General features: G+C 44.2%; 1 protein-coding gene across 1 annotated transcript in view; it reads right to left on the bottom strand.

Annotated features, from left to right (window-relative positions):
• Positions 1-21,029, bottom strand: part of As3mt (arsenite methyltransferase) — a 29,759-nt gene extending 8,730 nt beyond the window's left edge. Inside the window, 10 exon segments of the mRNA XM_028773393.1 lie at positions 5,499-5,633; positions 8,630-8,696; positions 8,698-8,767; positions 9,068-9,199; positions 12,223-12,353; positions 17,632-17,768; positions 18,221-18,373; positions 20,161-20,295; positions 20,555-20,611; positions 20,790-21,029. Of these exon segments, the coding sequence (XP_028629226.1) occupies positions 5,499-5,633; positions 8,630-8,696; positions 8,698-8,767; positions 9,068-9,199; positions 12,223-12,353; positions 17,632-17,768; positions 18,221-18,373; positions 20,161-20,295; positions 20,555-20,611; positions 20,790-21,029 (1,257 nt within the window).
• Positions 21,030-21,617: the final 588 nt, after the last annotated feature.

Genomic DNA, 21,617 nt, shown 5'->3' with positions numbered 1-21,617 from the left:
ACAGCACTGCAGGTAAGGACTATTAGAGCAGTACTGAGCACAGCACTACAGAGCCAGCCCCAGGAATGCAGCAGCAGCCTGTCTGATAAATCCCTGAGATAAACAGACACATTCCGGCTAGAATACAGTCACTTACGGCTTGTTCCACATACAGGCTCCTCTTTCTGGCCCACGTGTTGAGGCTCCCATCAGTATTGCTGCGGCCTAGTACTATGTAGGCATGTCAGTAAGTCCATCCGTACTGTGTGCAGACCTGGATGAGGACTGGATGGTCTCACAGAGGGTCTCTAATAAACTTGACTCTCTGGGCGGGGGAAATTCCACAAGGTTTACCTGCATATCTATGTATTCTCACTGTATAAACTACAGCTAAGTACAAACAACAGAAAAGTGAAAATTTTTTAGAGAAAGATCATTTCTGAGACCAGAGTAAAGGGCACCGAGGAGAACAATTATAAAATCCTGAAAAGAAGTCTGGGTGGCAGTGGCACACGCCTTTAATCCTAGCACTTGGGAGGTGGAGGCAGGCGCGGATCTCTGAGTTCGAGGCCAGCCTGGTGTAAAAAGCAAGTTTCAGGTCAGCCAGTTCTATACATAGAAACCCTGTCCTGAAGATAGGAAAACAAACAAAAAGAAAAATCCTGAAAAGGGTGAACAAGCTAATGTCTACAAATTGTTCTTTGACTTCAACCTGTACACACAAAATAAATAAAAATAAAATACTGTTGCTTTAAAAATTAGAATACAATACAAGGCAGCATTCCAAAACACTGGAGGAATGATGATTATTTAATAAATGAAGTAAAACCGTGACTAGCTGATATTTGGAATGAAATGTTACAGGCTCTGTAGTATAAAAACTGGGACTCCTAAGCCTCTTCTACCAGAAAATGATCCATCATGCCCTTGGGCTTCTTACAGATTCATATTCTAAATACAAGAGTCCCCAAATGTTTTGAGGTTGGGGCTTGTCTCTCATATATGGCTAACAGATATATTTTATTGGATGCTTTAAATTAGCAGGCAGTGGGCTGGAATGGGAAGGATGGAAGAAAGGGCCTGCAGGAGAGACATGGTCGGTCTGCACATCATGACACAGAAGCTACTGAGCACCCCACATGTGCACATGCATGAACCAGACCACAGGGCTGCTCCCTGGGCTTTTTCCTGTTAGTTCTTGGGGGCTCCCTCCTCCCCCTAACCTTCACATGGTTAGATGTGAAGCCAGCAATGGTGGTCTACGTCTGTAATCCTAATGTGTGGGGTGGAGACAGAAAGAGATGCAGATCAAAACCCTGCAACCTCCCCATCGAGGCTCATGCAGGGTGGGTGGCTCACAACTGTCTATGACTCTGTTCCAGGGAACCAGACACCTTCTTCTGACCTCTGCAGGCACCAGGCACATAGGTGGCACACATACATCCAGACATGCAAACACTTATACACATAAAATAAATGTGAAAAAAAAGCTAACATTAAGAAACAAATGAATAAAACAGACCTAACAAAGGTTAAAGTGTTCATAAAATCATCTTTGAGGTGAAGAAATGGAGGTCAACTTCTCTAGCTTCTTCCCCCTCTCCAACCCCTGATTTCTTCAGTTTCTATCTTTTCTTGCATTCTAGCTCCTGAACCTTCTAGCCTCAGGGAAGTCTTCCAAGTTTTCCTTTATTAAAAATCTTTCTCAGCACAGCTGCTTGCTGGTGCACAGGGAATGCGCTGGTGTGTACGGCTTTACCCCAGAACACTCCCATATTGAGGAGAAGTCGTGCTGGCTGCTGGCTGCACAGCAGCAGAAAGCTGTTGCTCATCAGGACAGACTTACAGGAGTCATTACTCCACAGTGGGACAGGAGCGACAGATGACAACACTTTTGCAATCTATATTCCGAGGGCATGTTTGTACCTCATATTAAAAAAAAAGAGAGAGAGAGTCTGCACAGACATGTTCTTGCTAGATTTACGTCTACATGGCGTTACTGGCTTGTTTGTTCAAGTTACCTCCCTAGGCCAGATGACCCTGGAGGAGTCTAGGACGATAAAGGGAGATGCTTACAACACTTCGTCCAGATGTTCAGAGAACAAGGGGAGAGGGTCAGAGATGATAAGGACAGCGGCACTGACATCATAGATCTCAGGGACAAGGCTGGCCACCTGACAAAAGGGGTAAGAATGCACTGGGGACTGATGGCCTTTGTCCCCTCTGATCTGCTAAAGTCTGCAGGATGTAGATAAGGGAAGGCAGTTTTTAGAGTATTGGTCCACGGCCATCTCAGATCACCTACTTTCTGCGTAAGCACAGCTTAGAGATTCCACTCTGTTCCTGCTCGTGGTATGCGTGGTGACTGGCGACAGGACTACTGTGTTCTGGTGACAGTATTAAGGATACAAAGTGGTGCAGCAACTGGGGAAGACAGGGAGGTTCCTTACAAGGTAGGGACATGACCGAAAATGGTGTCCTATGCCTTTTAACCCCAGTACAGGACAAGTGGACCTCAGTGAGTTCAAGACCAACCTAGTCTACATATTGAGTTCCAGGCTGGCCCAGGCTACACAGTGAGATCCTGTCTCAAAAGCAAATCACATCAAAAGCCACCAAAAGTTAGAAATGAAAAAGAAAGGCTGCAGAGATGGCTCGGATTAAGAACGCTGATTGCTCTTCCTGAGGTCCTGAGTTCAATTCCCAGCAACCACATGGTGGCTCACAACCATCTGTGATGGGATCTGATGCCCTCTTCTGGTGTGTCTGAAGAGAGCAATGGTGTACTCATCATATCCATAAAATAAATAAGTAAATATTTGAAAAAAATTCTTCAGTACCGATGCAAGTCTTTGAAAGCAGAAAGTCAAACGAGTATCTGCATGCCCGTGTCTCTAATAGTACTGTTAATAATCTACAAGAAGCAGGACAGCAGCCATCAAGTGAATGACAGATAAACCAATGTGTTCCAGCCCTGCTTCAAGAGGAGCAAGACAGTGGAACATGATCCACGAAGCAGCCTTGGAAACACAGGTGAAAGGTCAGATACAAAAGATCATGTACACATGGATCCACTCATGAGAAATGTCCAAAAAAGGTGGAACCATGGAGTTAAAACCACCAGCCACTGCTAAGAGCCAGTCAGGAGAAACTGGGAAACAGCTGCTCACTGGGTGTGAGGGGTCAAAAGTTCCTGAGGAGTCTCCGTGGCTGGACAACTATCAACTGTCTATTCCCACCCACCGCCCCCTGGCCTTACCTAGTTCTCCTCCGAGAGAACAAAAGATACATTTCAAAAGAGGTCTGGCTTGTCTCAGGGTAAAGCCTGAGCCATAAGAGACCCACAGTCTATTAGAACTGCCCATTGTAAGGAGACTCAGATGACTTAAGCAGGAATGGTGACAATAAATCAGCTTCAGCCCTGATCCTTTACTCTAAAGTTAGTTGTTGCTTGTTTTGCTTTGTTTTTGAGCTTTACTTCTTTTTATTTTATGTGTATGGGTATTTTGCCTCAGACATGGAGGTCAGAATAGGTCATCAGCTCCTCTAGAACTTTATAGAGTTGTTATGTGCCATGTGGGTTCTGAGAACTGAGCCCATTAAGTCCTCTGGAAGAGCAAACATGATTCTTAACACCTGAGCTATCTCTCCAATCCCAAAAGAGCCAACATTTCTTCCTTCCTTCCTTCCTTCCTTCCTTTCTTTTTTTTTTTTTTTTTTTTTTTTGGTTTTTGGAGACAGGGTTTCTCTGTGTAGCCCTGGCTGTCCTGGAACTCACTCTGTAGACCAGGCTGGCCTTGAACACAGAAACCCACCTGCCTCTGCTTCCCAAGTGCTGGGATTAAAGGCATGCGCCACCACTGCCCGGTCCCAACATTTCTTTTTTTTTTTAATTATGTATTTATTTTATGCATATGAGTATGCTGTAGCTGTCTTCAGACACACCAGAAAAGGGCATCGGATCCCAATACAGATGGGTGCTGGGATTTGAACTCAGGACCTCTGGAAGAGCAATCAGTGCTCTTAACCACTCTCCCATCTCTCCAGACCCAACTTTTCTTGAGTATTTAAGCTATCTTATAGTGAAGTTAGCCAGGATTTTAAAAACATTAATTAGACCAAATGCCACTGAATTATACATTTCTAAATGTTTAAAATGTGGACCTGACACATGGTTCTGCAGGTGAAAGTGCTTGCTGTCAAAGTTGAGTTTAACTAGACACCATATGATGAAAGCGAGAACCAACTTCCACAAACTGTTCTCTAACCTCTGCATGTGCACTGTGACATGCATACCAACACACACACACAAATACATACATACATACACACACACTAAACAAATACATAGTAAGTGAATAAGTAAATGAAATGCTGAAATCCTCCCATTCTTAGTGCTAGAGTGATGACTCAGCATCAACTGTTCTTCCAGAGGATACAGGTTCAAGTCCCAGCACTCACATGGCAGCTCTTAACTCATCCAGTCCCAGGGGAACTGGATGCCCTCTTCTAGCCTCTGAAGGGGGACCAAGCCCAAATGTGGTGCAGACATATGTGTAGACAAAACACTCATAGAAATAAAATAAAATAATTTTAAAAAAACTTTTTACATTTTTTTAATGATTAATGAGAACTATATTAATTTTATCTTAGATTTGGTGACTTCCAAAAGGAAACATAGGCGTTTAAAACGTTCACCTGGGGTAGGATTTGCTTTGAGACAAGGTCTTGTTTTATTGCCCACATTGGTCTTGAACTCCTGGATTCAGGTACTGCTCTCCCCTCATGCTTAGTCGCTAGAATTATGGGTGTGTGTGGTACTGAGTCCAACATGTAAGGTGTTTTGTGGCAATTCTTAACCTGTTTTGTATCTGGGGCTCTTTTAAAAGCTTGCTTTTGATAGTCCTTTTTTTTTCCCCACCCTCACTCCCACCCTGGAAGTTGAGGACCCAACCCAGGGCCTTGGGCTTGCTAGGCAAACACTTTACCACAGAGCTAAATCTCCAACCCCTGTTTTGAAAACTTGGTCAAAGTGACAGGTAGTTTCCCAAGAAAGTATATATATAAACACAGTTGTAGGAGGCTTATGGATACCTTCAGGTAATTCACAGCTATTCCAAAAACTCAAAGGTTATTATTGACATGTTAGGAATTAGGGAGAGAAAGAATTTAAGAGATGGCTTGGTGGTTAAGCACTGGCTGCTCTTTCAGGGTTTGATTCCCAGCACCCTCATGGCAGCTACCAACCATCTAAAACTTGAGTTTTGGGGGATTCTGGCTTCTGTGGGCAATGCAGACAGTTCACAGACATACATTTGGGCAAAACATCCATACACATGAAACAAAATAAAATCTTTAAATAGAAAGAATTTACAAAATAAAATCAAATCATTTATCCATGCAAATATTCTAGAAATGGGTTGCAGTGGCCAACTGCAAAGAAAACCTCAGTCTTGGTAGAGCCTGTAGATTGTTGTTTCAAGGGACCTGATTGAAGTAGGAACCAAAGTCAAACAAACCTTTGTTTCTAACTCAGAACAGCCCTGGGGAGCTGGCAGGGTGACTTCAACAGGTGTGAAGAGAAAATCATGAGCAAAACGCGAATTCTTCAAGACAGCTACCGTCTCCTCATTCACTTCAACAGCTACACCTTCCTAAGGGGCAGCAAAAGATGAGTATCAAAGACGCCATCTTGGTAACATTTGTTCTGTTGGGGGGGGGTTGTATAATCTTGAAATGTGAGTTCTTTCCTCCATGAGTTCTGGAAATCAAACTCAGGTTGCCAGGCCTTCACGGGCAAGCACCCTTACCTGCTGAGCCATCTTGCCAGACCACCTCTTCAGTCTTATTAGAAAGAAAATATCTTGAACTGGGCAGTGGTGGAACATGCCTTTAGTCCCGGCGCTAAGGAGGACACAGGGTACTGCCTCTCTGGTGGATGCTGAGGAGTCCTGCTGGGCTCTCCCTTGTCAGATGCTCATCCATCTGTTTATTCTGAGCTGCTTCTTAGGGTCCCATTGGTTAGAAAGCTTTTAGGTTCTTGGCCTTTCAGTTTGTTTTACTGGCTTTAGATCCCTGAAGGCATTTGCTTTATAGCCGTGGTTTGGTCCAATAATTTGTTGGACATCTTTTCTCCCTGACACTCCTTCCATACCTAATCTAAGATAAAGGGAACTGTTTAGAGGTACACATTACTTGGTAATCCAGCTAGTTAATTCCAGTATGTTAGCTAAATTGCAAGAGCCAGAAGAACTGGAGTTAAGGATAGCTGTAAGATACCATGGTTTATTTTTCACACTAACTTGAAGTCGTAGGTAATAGAATTTTTTATGTTTGCTTTCTGAGAGCTTTTCTGCGATATCTTCCAGCTTGTAATGATCCTCCTGCCTCAGCCTCCCAAGTACTGAGATTACAGTATGTCCCACACAAATAAGAGGCTGCTTAAACTGGCATTTTAAATCACCTTTCCTTTAAAAAAGAAATAATAAAATTGGTAATTTACAAAACTTATAAGATCTTATAATTACTGAAACATAATAAAAAAAAAACTTGTAAAACCTCTACAGCTACATCTAAGTTAAAAGAAAATGCTGAAAATAAATGATAAAGTAATTTAAATTTTTTTAGAGGTTATAGCAAAACTAAAGATGGAACTGAAGGATGGTTCAGTTGTTAGGAGAAAATGCTGCTCTTCCAGAAGACCCTGGCTCTGTTCCCAGCCTCACAAGGTGGCTCAGAACTGTGCAAACTCCAGGTCCAGAGGATCAAATGCCTTCTGGTCTCAGGCACCAGGAACATATTTGGGGCACACATATGAATGAAGGCCAAACACTCTCATAAACATAAAATATCTTCACATAGATAAATTCTAAGGAGTCAATTATCAACCCTCTATTCCCACCCACCGCCCCTTGGCCTTACCTAGTCCTCCTCCGAGAGAACAAAAGATACATTTCAAAAGGTCTGGCTTGTCTCAGGGTAAAGCCTGAGCCATAAGAGACCCACAGTCTATTAGAACTGCCCATTGTAAGGAGACTCAGACGACTTAAGCAGGAATGGTGACAATAAATCAGCTTCAGCCCTGGTCCTTTAAAATTAGTTGTTTCTTTGTTTCGCTTTGTTTTTGAGCTTTACTTCTTTTTATTTTATTTATGAGACATGGAGGACAGAACAGATCATCAGCTTCCCTGGAACTGCTTTATAGAGTTGTTACGTGCCATGTGGGTTGTGAGAACTGAGCCCAGAAGTCCTCTGGAAGAGCAAAAAGGATGTCAACCACCGAGCTCTCCAATCCCAAGAGCCGATGTTGCTTGAGTATTTAAGCTATACTATAGAAAAGTTAGCCAGGGTTATTAATTTTTAATTAATAATTTAAAATTATTAATTAAGTAACATTCATATTTTACTACAGAAAAGGAAATTATCCGTGTGACTCCTACTAGGTCCTAGTTCTCTTCCTGTCAACTGACATTATACAAAGTAAGATCTGGCTGTGACTACAGAGCCTGAAAATACTGGTTTCTAGCCGGTTTGACGGCTCATTTTTATCAATGCCATTAATATTTGCAACACCAAAAAGACAGTTTTTAAAAATTTAAAATACTATATTATTATCCAGTTTTTTTCTGTAATATAATTGTTCATTTACTTCTCAGGGAGCCTAGTAAAGTTTTCTGAAGGAATACATGGTGAATCGCTGGAACTGCAAGAAGACTAGACTCAGCAGGATTTTAAGTGACCCTGAGGGTCAGACAGCCATAGAGAATCTTGAAGCGTGGCTTTCCAGGATGTGGCCCAGAATAAGTAAACATTTCCAAGTATCAGAGTACACAAAGGCTGTGAATTTCAGGTAATGGACATTTGACAAAGGCCTCATGGAAGAAAAGAGAACCCAGACAGCTAACCGAAGCCCCAGGAATACAGAGCAGTATGTCTCTGATCTCTCCACTGGTGAGGGGCTCTGAAGGTATCCCTGCCTCTCTAAACTAGCTGAAGCATTTACAGGGTTCGCCACTGAGTATTCATCTAGATAGTTTGTTCTTACTAGGAATCCCAAACTTGAAGCACTGGTTAAACCTAAAATATTTTAAAGTAATTAAAAGGGTGTGCTCATTTCTATACCTTTGAATGACTGGTCAAGAGAAGAAGGTATAAAAAGTTTACTATTCTACTCTATGTAAAAACAAAACAAAAAAATACACAAACCAAACAACATTAGAATAGCAAGTCAAGGTCAAACAACATTAGAATAGCAAGTCAAGGTCAAACAACATTAGAATAGCAAGTCAAGGTCAAACAACATTAGAATAGCAAGTCAAGGTCAAATTCAAGATCCAGGGAAGGTTCTGGGGCTGAGGGGTGGGCACAAGAGCAAGAGTAGAGAGAAGGCTACCAGAGTCCTGGATACTGGCCCTGCTGGTGCCCAAGCTGCAGATGGAACCTGGGGTCTTGCACATCCTGGCATTCAGTGCTCTACCATTTAGCCATACTGCCAGCCTAAGGGGCAGCTTCCTTCCTTCCTTCTTTCCTTCCTTCGTTCCTTCCTTCCTTCCTTCTTTCCTTCCTTCGTTCCTTCGTTCCTTCCTTCCTTCCTTCCTTCCTTCTTTCCTTTCTTCCTTCCTTTCTTTCCTTCTTTTCTTTTCTTTTTTACCTTGAATTTAAAATTTGCATCAAAGATTAGTTCCTTTTCATGCCCCAGGATTCCTCCATTGTAAACAGCATCGTTCTGCTGGCTCTGTCTGAGGGAGTTTGAAGAGGTGGAATGTGGCAGACACAAAGCGACAGTCACCTGAAAGCAGACACACCCAGGACCTGCTCCCTTCCAGCCGCCAGCAGCATTTGACAGAGGAAGACAGAGCATACTGTAAAGGTGATTTTCCTCACTGCGAGCCATTAATGATCTTTCTGGGCACTTCAGTCTATTTCCTGATTTTCCTCAAGATGCTTTATTAAATGTCACCCTGGGGAAGAGGCTGCAATTGTTCAGGAGACAAGGTAGACACCTGGAGAGGAGCAGTTTCCCTCGGCGAGAATCAAGATGAAACTAACCGCCCAGTTGAAACCATCCACCTTGCAAGCTGCTTCTTACCAAGAACCTTTTCTAGTTCCTTGTTTTCAACCATAATGATATTGGCAGTGACCAAGCGTGGAGGGCAGAATCCAATTTTGGGGGCAATGACGGCAAGATCCTTCCAGTACAGAGTACCACCCAGGCATTCCCCTTAAAAGAGAAAGACAGAGAGAAATCACTATATAAAGCAGTACTAAGGGCACTTGTAGCTTGAACACTTAACTAGGACATAGTTTTAAGATGTAGGATCCAGCTGGCCACGGTGGAGCACCTACACAGCAACTCACAATTGTCCCTAACTCCAGTTCTAGGTGATTAGACACCCTCATATGGCCTCCACAGGCACCAGGCATACACATGTACACAGATCTACATGCAAGCAAAATATTAATTTACATAAAATAAATTGGACTTAGCAGATACATTTTTTTTGTATTTTTAAAAATGTTTTGTTTTAATCACTTTACTTATTCATTATCTTGCCTTTGTTTTTTTAAGAGACAGGCTCTCACTATGTACCCCTGGCTAGCCTGGAACTTTCTATGTCAGTGGTTCCCAACCTTCCTAATGCTTTGATCCTTTAATACAGTTCCTCATGTTTGTGGTGACCTCAATCATAACATTATTTTTGTTGTTATTTTGTAACTGTGATTTTGCTACTGTTATGAATCGTAATGTAAACATCTGTGTTTTCTGATGGTCTTAGGTGACCCCTGTGAAAGGGTCTTTCAACCCTCAATGGGACCACAACCCACAGGTTAAGAACCACTGTTTTATGGAAACCAGGCCTTGAGCTCAGAGATCTGCTTGACTCTGCCTCCCAAGTGCTAGAATTAAAGGTGTGCGCCACAAGACCTGGCTTGCTTGTTTATCTGTTTGTGTTTGTTGGTTTTCTGTGTGTGTGAAACTGCGCATGCTACAGTGTGGAGACTGGATGACAACTTTCAGGAGTTAGTTTTCTCATTCTGCCATGGGGATCAAACGCAGGTTGTCAGACTTGGCAAGTATCTTTACTCACTGAGCAATCTCATATTCTCTGAGATATATATATATATATATATATATATATATATACACACACACACACACACATGCACACACGCATACATATTCTTGTCTGAGGCACACATGGCATAACACACATATGGAGATCAGAGAGATCAATTCTGTAGAATTCATTCCCTCCATTCACTTTTCACGTGGGTTCTTGTAGAGGAATTTTAATCCAGTAGCATGGCTGTTATAGCAAGGGATCACATGCAAAGGTCTGTGTGATCCGGCTAGAATGCAAACATGCCACACACCTTTAATCTCTCTGGCTGGAATACAGACATGTCCTTAGTACACACCTTTAAGGTAAAATTAGTTTGTAGAAGGAAGCAGCCAAGTCTGAAAGTAGTACCTAATCAATGGGCAAAATGATGAATCAGAGAAAGATCTGGCAGAACGAGTCAGAGATAGGATACAGCAGACTCTCACAAGAACAGACAGGAAAGAGCAGGGCAGGGAAAGAGAGAGAGAAGAGGCAGTTTCACAGGAACAGTTTTACAGTGAGGAGGCAGAGTGGAGTTCAGTTCTGGTCAGTTCATGCAGCAGAGGCAGCTGAAGCCAGAGAATAAGAAGGAGCTGGAAGATTAGAACAAATTGCCAGAGTTAGTTTGAGGCCAAGTAAAGCAATTCAGTGAGAAGCCAGATTGAATCAGTCAGTTTGGAGAGGAGTTTTGAGCCAGAACAGTTGACCTGAACTGATCAGCCAGAGTTGACTAAGAACTAGAGCTTGTTCAGAAGTAAACTCCCAAGACGACAATTACATTTGGTGAATAAAAGTTACTGTTTCAGGTACTAGTGGTTGAACTCAGTTCAGCAGGCATGAAGGCAAGTGAATTACCTTTTGAGTCATCCCATAGGTCCTATTTTCCTGCTGTTTTGTTTTGTTGTTGTTTTGAGACAAGATTTCTCTGTATAGCCCAGACAATCCTGCAACTTGCTTTGTAGACCAGGTTGGCCTTGAACTCACAAGACATCCACCTGCCTCTGCCTCTTAAATGCTGGAATTAAGAGGCAGCATGCACCACCATACCTGGTCTATTTTCCTGCTTTTTAACATTAGCCATTTATATTATTGTATAATAAAGAGGTTAACACAATTTATTTTAAAAAATAAGATTTGTTTTTTTTTGAGACAATGTCTCATTGTGTAGCACACGCAAGCCTTGAATGGGCACTGATCCTGTTGCTTCCATCCCCAAAGAGCCGAGATTACAGGCATGTACCACAACTTGCAGCTTAAATGTAAGAAGTTTTATTTTACAGTCAGGCTAATCATGAGCATGTGCATTCATCTCCTCAGCTTCTAGTAACTCTTAATGACAATAAAGGGACACTCTATCTCATTTATTCTTCAAAATAGTTTCAAAAGTAGTCTGTGCTATTATTTTCATTGTACAGTTAAAAAACAATAACATAAATTAAATTGCCTAAGATCATATCACTCTTTGAAAAGTTTATATTGTGTGTGTGTGTGTGCATGGGTATGTGTGTATACATGTGGACAGATGTGCCACAATGCACATGTGGACATCAGAGAATAGGTCTATGGAATCTGTTCTCTCACCTTTACATGAGTTCCAGGGATCAAACTTGGGTTGCCAGCCTGGGACCATGTGATGTTTTGTATATGCTTGGCCCAGGGATTGACACTATTAGTAGGTGTGATCTTGTTAGAGTAGGTGTGTCACTGTGGGTGTGGGCCTTGAGACCTTCATCCTAGCTGCCTGGAAGTCAGTCTTCCACTAGCAGCCTTCAGATGAAGATGTAGAACTCTCAGCTCTGCCTGCACCATGCCTGCCTAGATGCTGTCATGCTCCCACCTTGAAGATAGTTGACTGAACCTCTGAACCTGTAAGCCAGCTCCATTAGGTTTCATCCTTTATAAGACTTGCCTTGATCATGGTGTCTGTTCACAGTGGTAAATCCCTGAATGACCACAAATGCCTTTACCCACTGAGCCATCTCAGCAGCCCTCATATTGCTTTTGAGTGGCGGAAAAAGAACAGAACCTTCTGGCCTTACACTGTTTGCTCTCCTGTCCAGTGGTCCATCCCACCTTACTTCCAGGATGGAGCTCTATACTGGTCAACAATAACTGATAGGAGTAAAACAAGAACACATACCCCATAAAACTTTGTGCGACTTGATGTCTTCTGGCACTTCAAGGCTAGCATAGACGTCACTGAAATAGAGCTCCCCACCGTGCTGAAAGAGAGCAGTGCACATCTGAGCAAGGTTAAAGATTATATTGGTTCTAGATAAAAAAACAACAACAACAAAAAAAAAACCAACAAAAAAATTTGATGAGCATAGGAGATGGGTTTCAAAATCCCAGAGTTTGAGCTGACACTGACCAAACTGACCTTTGAACAAATAACAGCTGCTTCCCTTGTTAAACGCAAAACACGGAGACAGAGGCATTTATTTCTCCAGTGTCCTATCCAACATAATGCTTCCTAAGAATCAGAAGGGAGTCAGAAGAAAGTAGAGAGGCCTGAGAGGATGAAGAGAGGGTGAATGGCCTCTGAATGCACAGTCTGTGCCTATGGGAATGCAGTAGTGAGGGTGGGCAGATAGATACTTGGGTCAAGTGCTGGCTCTATGAGTACCTGCTGAGTTCCAGTTTTCAGCATCCACAAAAGCCCAACATGGTTTGCGTTCATAACCCCAGATCTGAGGGGCAGATAGGTAAGTCCCCAGAGCTGATCAGACAGCAATCCTACCCAATTTGGTGAGTTCTAGGTTCAGTGAGGGACCATATCTCAAAAAATAAAGTTGAGGGCTACACAAGATGACATCTGACATCACCTTCTGGTCTCCGTGTACACTTGTGCGTGTGCGCGTGCACACACAAACACCACCACCACCACCACCACCATACACATGCCATGATGAAACTCATGAGCAAAAACTGGGCTGGAGAGATGGCTCAGAGATTACGATGCACTTGTCTCTCTTGTAGACTCTGTAAGAACGGAAAGCAAAGGCCCCCACCCTTCGTAATCCTATAGCCCTTTAAACAGTTCCTCATGTGATGACCCTCAACCATAAAAGTCTTTCATTGCTACTTCATAACTGTAATTTTGCTACTGTTATGAGTTGTAATATAAACCGGAAGTATGATGTGTGACTCCAAAGGGGCCGAGAACCACAGGTTGAGAACCTTTGATGTAGCCGACCCAAGTTCAGTCTTGAACATCCACATTGTGTGAGTCCAGTTCTGATCTCGGTGGGCACCAGACACACATGTGGTGCACATGTGTGCATATAGACAAAACATTTATATAAAACATTCAAATAAAATAAAGTCATTTTAAATAAGCAAGAACATAGGAGGGGAAAAATGAGTATCTCTCCTAAATACATTCAGGTTGCCTAAATTTATAGCTAGTCCAAGAGGAACACAGTCCTAGGTGTCCAGACAAGAAACAGCAGACACCCATAGAATTTACAGTCTCATCCCTTGAAAAATTATAGTAGTAAAGCTAGGCAGTAGTGGTGCCTCCATTAATCCCAGGAGGCAAAGGCAGGTGGATCTCTGTGAGTTTGAGGCTAGCCTGGTCTACAAAGTGAGTTTGAGGAGAGCTGGGCTACATAGAGAAACCCTGTTTCAGGAGTTGGGGGGAAGAAAGGAAGAAAAGAAAAATTACAGTGATGTACGGTGGTATTATTACACATTAAAGTTTTTCTGTGTCCTTAACATCTAGGTCAAAGGAGTCAACAGGAATTTAAGGTGTTATTTAGCTCATTTCCAAAGCATGGGAGTCTGTATTCTGTAGTGATGTTTAGCGTCTGTCAGTTGATCTCAGTGACATCAGAAGCTGATCTATAAAATGGCATTCTAGCAATGGCATGAAATCATTCTTACACAGATACTTTTACATTTATTATTTTACGTGTGCCCAAGTGTTTGCCTGCACATATGTTTATGCTCTGGTGCCCTTGGGAACCAGAAGAGGGCATTAGGGCTCAGAACTGGAATTACAGATGGTTGTAAGCTACCATGAAAGTGCTAGAAGTCGAACCTGGGTGCTAAGGGGGATCAGCCAGCGCTCTAAAGCCCTGAGCTCCATCCTCAGCCCACCATAGAGACTTCTACTTGAGCTCCATAAGGCTCCATAAGCTAAAAAAATCTCAGAAATTTTCTTTTACAGTGTTAGAGATCAAGCTTTATGCACAGGAATCACACGTCTACTCCTGAACTATACCTTCAGCCTTACAAGTCCCAGAATGCTCTTTTTTTTTTTTCATAAAGAGACAAACCTCATTATCCACAGGAGGCTGTGAAGTTCCTGGAAATTTCCTCTTTAAAAAAGCATCCATATAAAAATTCCATTGTAGATTTCCCAGAGATAAGATATCCTGGTGTCAGAAACAGCATCGTGAGATATAGGGTGTTAGTATTCTGTCTAAACTCCACCTCCACAGTTACCTGGCAACAGCCAGGTAGGCCTGCTCACTATAAAAGGGGCTGCTTGCCCCCCTCCTCTCTCTCTTACTCTCTTAATCTCTTACCCTCTTGCTCTCTTGCCTCTAGCTTCTCTCTGTCCCCCTTGCCCCTCCCCCATTCCTCCTCTCTCCACGTGGTCATGGCTGGCCTCTACTCCTCTACTTCTCTCCTCTCTCTCTCTCTCTCTCTCTCTCTCTCTCTCTCTCTTTCTCCCCCATCTTCCTCTACCTCTCTTCCTCCACCTTTGCCCTTTGCCCTGAATAAACTCAATGCTATACCGGTGTGTGACTGGTTCCTCAGGGAGAAGAGATGCCTAAGCATGGGCCCACTGAGAGATCCCCTTCCCCCATACCTCTCCACACACCCAGGGAACATCATTGGTGCAGAGGGAGGCTTTCTCTCTCTCTCTGCCTGGGACCTGTAAAGTGAGTGTTAGTGGTGCCTTCTGCCACAAGAACAGCTGACATAAACATTGCTGTGATTTTCACGCTTTGATAAACACGCTTGATTTTCCTTGCCCACTGCAAACTCTAGCTGCCAGAGACACTGAACAGTGACTTCTGGCCACTAGTAGGAAGTCCTACCCTGTCGCTGCCGCCCGCAGACCTGACCCAAAGCACCTATGCTCCAACCCACCAGCTGTACAATCGTATGACACTGTTGCCAGCTTTCTTATTCTGGTCCTAGTCAAATGTTTCTTTGCTAATACAAAAATGTGCTTTTCTCTGCCTACACAATCCGCCAAAGTTACTTAAGACAGGATAGGAAAGGCTCTGTCTTAATAGATTTCCACTACTACTATTAAATTCTATTCAGTTACAACCAGTCCTTATGACTCTCAATCTTGTCAGAAGTCTGCTAATAGTATATTTTTAAGTTTATGGCTAACAGAGTTCCCAAAGCCTCTAACAGTTGACCCAAGATGGCTTCAGAAGACTTGGACACCAGACTCCTAGAACAAACAGCCTGGATTGTATGCGAACAAACACAGTGGGCTAAACTGGATACTCTGAGTCAAATGACTTAGCTAACCCAAACCAAGGTAAGTCATTTCTCACGTCACGCATATCCATTCCACAGAGAAAAAGCCCTGTGTCTTCTGCACTTGGAAGCCAAACTGACTTCACCCAAGAGACTATGGAGACCATGGGAACTGTTGGCTTGTGGACTCTGTCATTTTTTAAAATAATATATAACTTGTAGATTGTTTACTCTTTCTCAGACTTCTGACTACATTGACAACTAAGCTTTCACAGATATTATCTGTTACCTCGTTACCTAAACACAGTTGCCATCAATTAAATGCTTCATGTTTCCTCTTCTCACTGGCCCACTGTCCTAAATTATCTGAGTTCCTATAAACTTGCCTAACTCTAAAAATAACGTTCCACTATACGATCCAACAAAGGTTCATCTTAAAGACTGCTCATGTTAACTCATGCTGTTATCTCTTTTGTAAACTTATAAGCTACAGGAAACCCACTCAGATCTACCTCTCATGGACCAAATAGACACCATCCAGATAAGTACATCTGCCTAAAGTTCCCACTTACTACCTATTCCAAAGGGTAGGATCCTTCTGGGTTTCAAATGTATATCTTAGAAAAAATTTTCTTTCTCCCAAATGAACTTAATCTTATTCCCTACATCTTGTCAAGTCCAGGCATATCCAGAACAGCTCCAGAGAAGCAACCTCCAGATGCTCCATCTCCTGTCACACACACAGCTGCTTCTACTGACCTATCCTCAGATGGCTCACTCCATAGACCCTGGACAGCAGGAAACAGCCAACTCTCCTAAGACTGGACAAACATCCTCCATACCCATTCTTCTAGGTTCCCCCTAAAGACACACCACCCCCAATGCCAGCAGGAAGTAGCCAGATATCACAAGGACCCTATTCCTGCTTCGCCGTCACCTCTTTCTAATTTTTCTTTTTTAATTAAACCAAAATGGGGGAATGTTAGTATTCTGTCTAAACTCCACCTCCACAGTTACTTGGCAATAGCCAGGTATGCTCCCCCCACAGTTACCTGGCAACAGCCAGGTAGGCCTGCCCACCATAAAAGGGGCTGCTTGCCCCCTCCTCTCTCTCTTGCCTTCTTGGAAGCCAAACTGACTTCACCCAAGAGACTATGGAAACCACAGGAACTGTTGGCTTGTGGACTCTGTCATTTTTAAAAATAATATATAACTGGTAGATTATTGTTTACTCTTTCTCAGACTTCTGACTACATTGACAACTAAGCTTTCACAGATTATCTGTTACCTCATTACCTAAACTCAGCTGCCATCAATTAAATGCTTCATATTTCCTCTTCCATCACCTCTTTCTAATTTTTCTTTTTTAATTAAACCAAAACAGGGGAATGTTAGCATTCTGTCTAAACTCCACCTCCACAGTTACCTGGCAACAGCCAGGTAGGCCTGCCCACTATAAAAGGGGCTGCCTGCCCCCTCCTCTCTCTCTTGCTCCGTTGATCCCACTGCCTGCAGGTTCTCTGTCCCCTCTCTCCTCCCCCTTTCCCTTCCCCCTCTCTCCACATGGTCATGGCCGGCCTCTACTCCTCTACTTCTCTGCTCTCTCTCCTTGTGCTCTCTTCCCTCTGCCCCGAATAAACTTCCCCCCATGGAACCGTCTGGTCTGCTGTGGTCTGTTCCAAGCTACACATGAAAAACTAACAAGCACATGGTCTGCCTGGTTTGAGGAGCTCACTGGCTTTACTTTGGCAGGCCAGTATGTTAACACTGCAATGTGGCATTGTCTTCTACTAAACTCACACCAAGAAATGCACAATTGTGTGACCCCCCCAAAAGAATCTCACAATATTTTAAGCTTATACATTTGTGTTGGGGTGCATCCATAGCTATCCCTGGCCATGCAGTTGTGCCAGAGGCTGGAGAAGCCCAGGCAATGTTGTTAGTAGACTAAAGAGACCTTATCCTGTTCTTTCCTTTATGAAGACAAGCTACATTTAGTTTTATTCCCTAAAGGTAAGCCAATTCATCAAAAAGCAGTAGCATGTAGGTGCTCAAAATGAAACAGGGTTTACTCATAACAGAAATGATTGTAACGCCCTACATAATGATATCATAGCTCTCATTCTGGATCCCAGCCTCCACCAATTTCTCAATGCAGCCGTGAAGAAAAGTCACATTGGGTGCCTGGAAACTGAACTTTTCCATGTGATAGTCAAGATAGGTTTTAGCCACTTCAGCCTAGAGAAAGAAAAATACTGATGTGGTAATCATCGTTTTAGTCTGAAAGCTGTGCTATCACTAATGCCACAGGCTTTCTGTGCCCTGGGTTATTTTGGATAGACATACATGCTTCCCGAGATGCATATGTAGCAGTCTGGGACAGAAGCTCCCAACCATGTGACCTGGCCTGAGTGTTAGCCAATGATAAATCTTTCTGGACAGAGGATGGAGGAAGAAGAGAAAGTGCCACTGGGTTGTGACAAGCTCTCTACCAGGTTAGACCTCTGACCAGGTTCTCTAGGACAGTCACCGACTGTCAATGTCCTCAACTTCTAGGTCATTGGAAGCAGAAACGAAAGCAACAGAAACTCAGCTTCTCAAATTATCATGAAGAAAAGTGGGAAGGAGTTTAAAGCCTCAGAGAATGACCCGCAGAAAACCTCTCCTTTTCCTCCAAATCTTTACCTTACCTGGACCTTAGTCATGTCTATCCCAGTGACACGTCCCTTCTCACCAACCAGATGGCTAAGCACATAGCAATCCCTGCCGCTCCCACAACCCAGATCCAAAATCTGACAGTTTTCCAGCCGCTCAGGAACAACCAGACCACAGCCATAATATACCTGAGAAATGGAAACGAACATCTTTTAAAAACAGAGACTAGAAAATTCTCAGATACTAAATCTACACTTCGCTCTTGTCTCTCTCACTAAACAGGGCCGTGCACCGTTGTAGGTACCGTGCAAGGTAGCAAGACTTAAACCATCTGAACTATTGGTTGAATAAATATATCTAAGGCACTGGCTGCTAAACAACTCAAAGTCAGGAACTGAGGAATGTGGGGAAAAAATAGGCCACAGCTGTGGAGTCCCAGTGGGTTTCCACGCTGTGGAGGGTCCCACATGCGGGAGGAGGTCTAAGGTTCCAGCAGCCTGGAGGCTTTGGCGGTGGCAGGCCCCAATGACACGAAGTCCTTGGTTCCAAAAGGGTTTATTGTCATAGCAGATGGTGGATGAATCTGGAAGTACGCCCCCTAAAACTCAGGGCAGTCCCGAGTTAAATAGGGAGGGAGAAAGGGGGAAGATGGGGGGGGAGGATCTGGGGAGGCATGCTTAATTTGCTCTGCCCTCTTGCTTTCATTAGTATGTAAATCCCTAGGCCCTGAGGCCTCTAGTCACACCCTCTACCTGGGCACTTTGGGAAGGGCTGTAATGGCTGGCCTACATGACGGAGTTTTATGGAGACTAGACTGCTTTTCAGGACCCTGGGTTCCAACGGTGCGCCAGACTCCTACCGGTTCTCACGCAGATTCTTGGGGTTCTAGGCAGCTGCCCAGCCATGACCCAGAATACCCTTACACAGTCCCACAGAGGAAAAGTATTCTTTCCCCAGGTGCACATGCTATAACTGAAGAGGTAAAAACTATAGTTTGGAAAACCCTTTCCATGACTGACATTGAGTGCCACCAAGAGTAAGGACTGTAGTGGGGGTGGGGGTGGGGGTGTGGATGATGGATGGGGACCAGTGATGGAAGGGGATGTCTCAGCAGGCCCATGCCGAGGCATCTCTTCCCCCTGAGGGACCAGCCACACACCCATATAGCAGAGAATAGAGTTTATTCAGGAAATGGGGAGGGGAACCAGGAGGGTAGTAGAGGCAGAGGCAGAGAGAGAAAGAGAGAGAGAGAGAGAGAGAGAGAGAGAGAGAGAGAGAGAGAGAGAGAGAGAGGGAGAGAAGTAGAGGAGTAGAGGCCAGCCATGACCATGTGGAGAGAGGGGGAAGGGGAGAGGGAGAGGGGAGGGGACAGAGTGAAGCTGGAGGCAAGAGAGTAAGGGAGTAAGAGAGTAGGAGAGAGAGGAGGGGGCAAGTGGCCCCTTTTTTACAGTGGGCAGGCCTACCTGGCTGTTGCCAGGTAACTGTGGAGAAGAGCATACCTGGCTGCTTCCAGGTAACTGTGGAGGTGGAATACAGAATACTAACAGGAGAGAAGGCTTCATGACCCCAGTAGGACTTGAGTGAGGTGTAGGAGAGGCAAAGAGTAAGGTACCCTCTTTGAAAACTGCTCTCTGAGTGGGCAATGCTGTGTCAGAGAATGGTAAGATCAGAAGGAGCCGTAGCTGGTTAGAATATGTGGGCCCATCTATTAACAAACTTGAATATCTATCAGGGCAGGGTCTGAGGAACTTGACCGTCTCCTACAATGGGAAAGGATGCAGCACATCGTTGAGGGGTCCTTGGCGGAGGAGCGAGAAGTTCGAGGCCAAGCTTTGTGGGTATCCCAGTAGTTAGGGCAAGCAGGATGTCAAGCAGAAATGGTTAAATTCCCCAGTGACCACTATGGGAAAACAGGTAGTCTGGAGGCTTTGAGGGCACAACACACACACACACACACACACACACACACACACACACACTACCTCGAAGTAACGTCTTCATGTACATTCTGCAGACTTTCCCGGATGTACTCGGGGACCAGCTTGGCTGACGTGACGCAAGCATTAGTCTGGAGGTCTGCAGATGTCTTCAGTACATTCCCATAGTAGTTCTGACTCAGCAGCAGTCACAGAAGAGAAGCCAGGAGGAAGAGGACTGACGTTACTGTTTGCAGAGCTCGAGGGCTCCACTACACTCCTAACCACAGCTTAATTACAGCCCACTGGCCTTTGCTCACGGCAAAAGCCTAACCCCGTGCCTTGGCCTGCCAGGACCTGGTTTGACCTGACCTCCGCGCCAGCAGAAGCCTCTTGATAGCAGGACTTCTACAGGGCCAGCAGGCCCACATAACCATTCCCTAGGACCCTCACCTGAACGTCCTTGTGGATTTCAGTGTCTCGGGAAGCAGCCACTGACAAAAGGGAGAACTGGGGTTAAATGGGGTGACCACAGGGCTGAAGACAAGATGGAGGGAGAGCAGCACACAGGTCAGACCCACAGCCTGCTGGGCTACTCAGAGTTGGGAGTAGGGTGGGAGGCGCTTTGAGCCTGCGGCAAGGCAGAGGACAGAAGACTGGCCAGAAGACAAGAGAGACAGGCACTCACTGACTCAGGATCTCCTGAATTCCGGAATTCCGAGAAGATCGCCGAAGCCACGAACCCTGGCTGACCTACAACCCCACAGCCCGGCAAGACCCTCTGGAAGCCGCCTACACACCGCTGGGGCTTGTCACCTTGGTAGCTTTGGGTCCTTGCATCCAGGAGAGTGGTTTGATTAACATCTTCCTTTACTGATCTACTGAGTTTCGTTTGTAAATTTTGCGTGTGCCTTAAGTGAACACCCATATCTATTTTTCTCCTTATGGAATGAAATGATTTTTCCTCAATCTGTCTCATAAAGTTGTTCATTGAGATATCATTTAAAGGCAGTGACCTTCACCTTTCCATAGCTCAATGGCTCTGTGAATTCAGGCAAACACGCACATTGTAGCCATCAGGTGAATTCCAGAACTCCAAGAGACAGACAGGTGTCAGACGCTGATCTACAATCGAGTTCAAGGTCATCCAGGATAGGGAAACCCTATCTTGAAACAAACAAACACCCCACCACCAACAAAACCAAACCAAACAACACAAAACAAAAGCCAAAGAAACAACAAAAAAATGTATTCTGCTCCCACATGTCTGTGTGTCTTTTTAAATTGCTTTGTGGGTGCATATGCGCATGACCCCCATGCCCATGTGTGGGGACTGGTGACTCCCACAAGTTAATCCTCTCCTCCCAATGGGTTCTGGGAATCCAGCATCAATCAGGCTTGTTCCTGTGGCAAATGCTTTCAGCTTTTACAGCTACACGGTCTCCGTCACCTTGAACATCTTTGCATGTCTTACTTGCTTTGTGGTTGACGCAAACGTTGCCATTCAACAAGATCT

Source organism: Grammomys surdaster, unplaced genomic scaffold (assembly GCF_004785775.1).
Source record: "Grammomys surdaster isolate TR1022 unplaced genomic scaffold, NIH_TR_1.0 66, whole genome shotgun sequence".
NCBI lineage: Eukaryota > Metazoa > Chordata > Mammalia > Rodentia > Muridae > Grammomys > Grammomys surdaster.
Note: the sequence above shows the minus strand (reverse complement) of the source record. Positions and strands in the feature narration are given on the sequence as shown.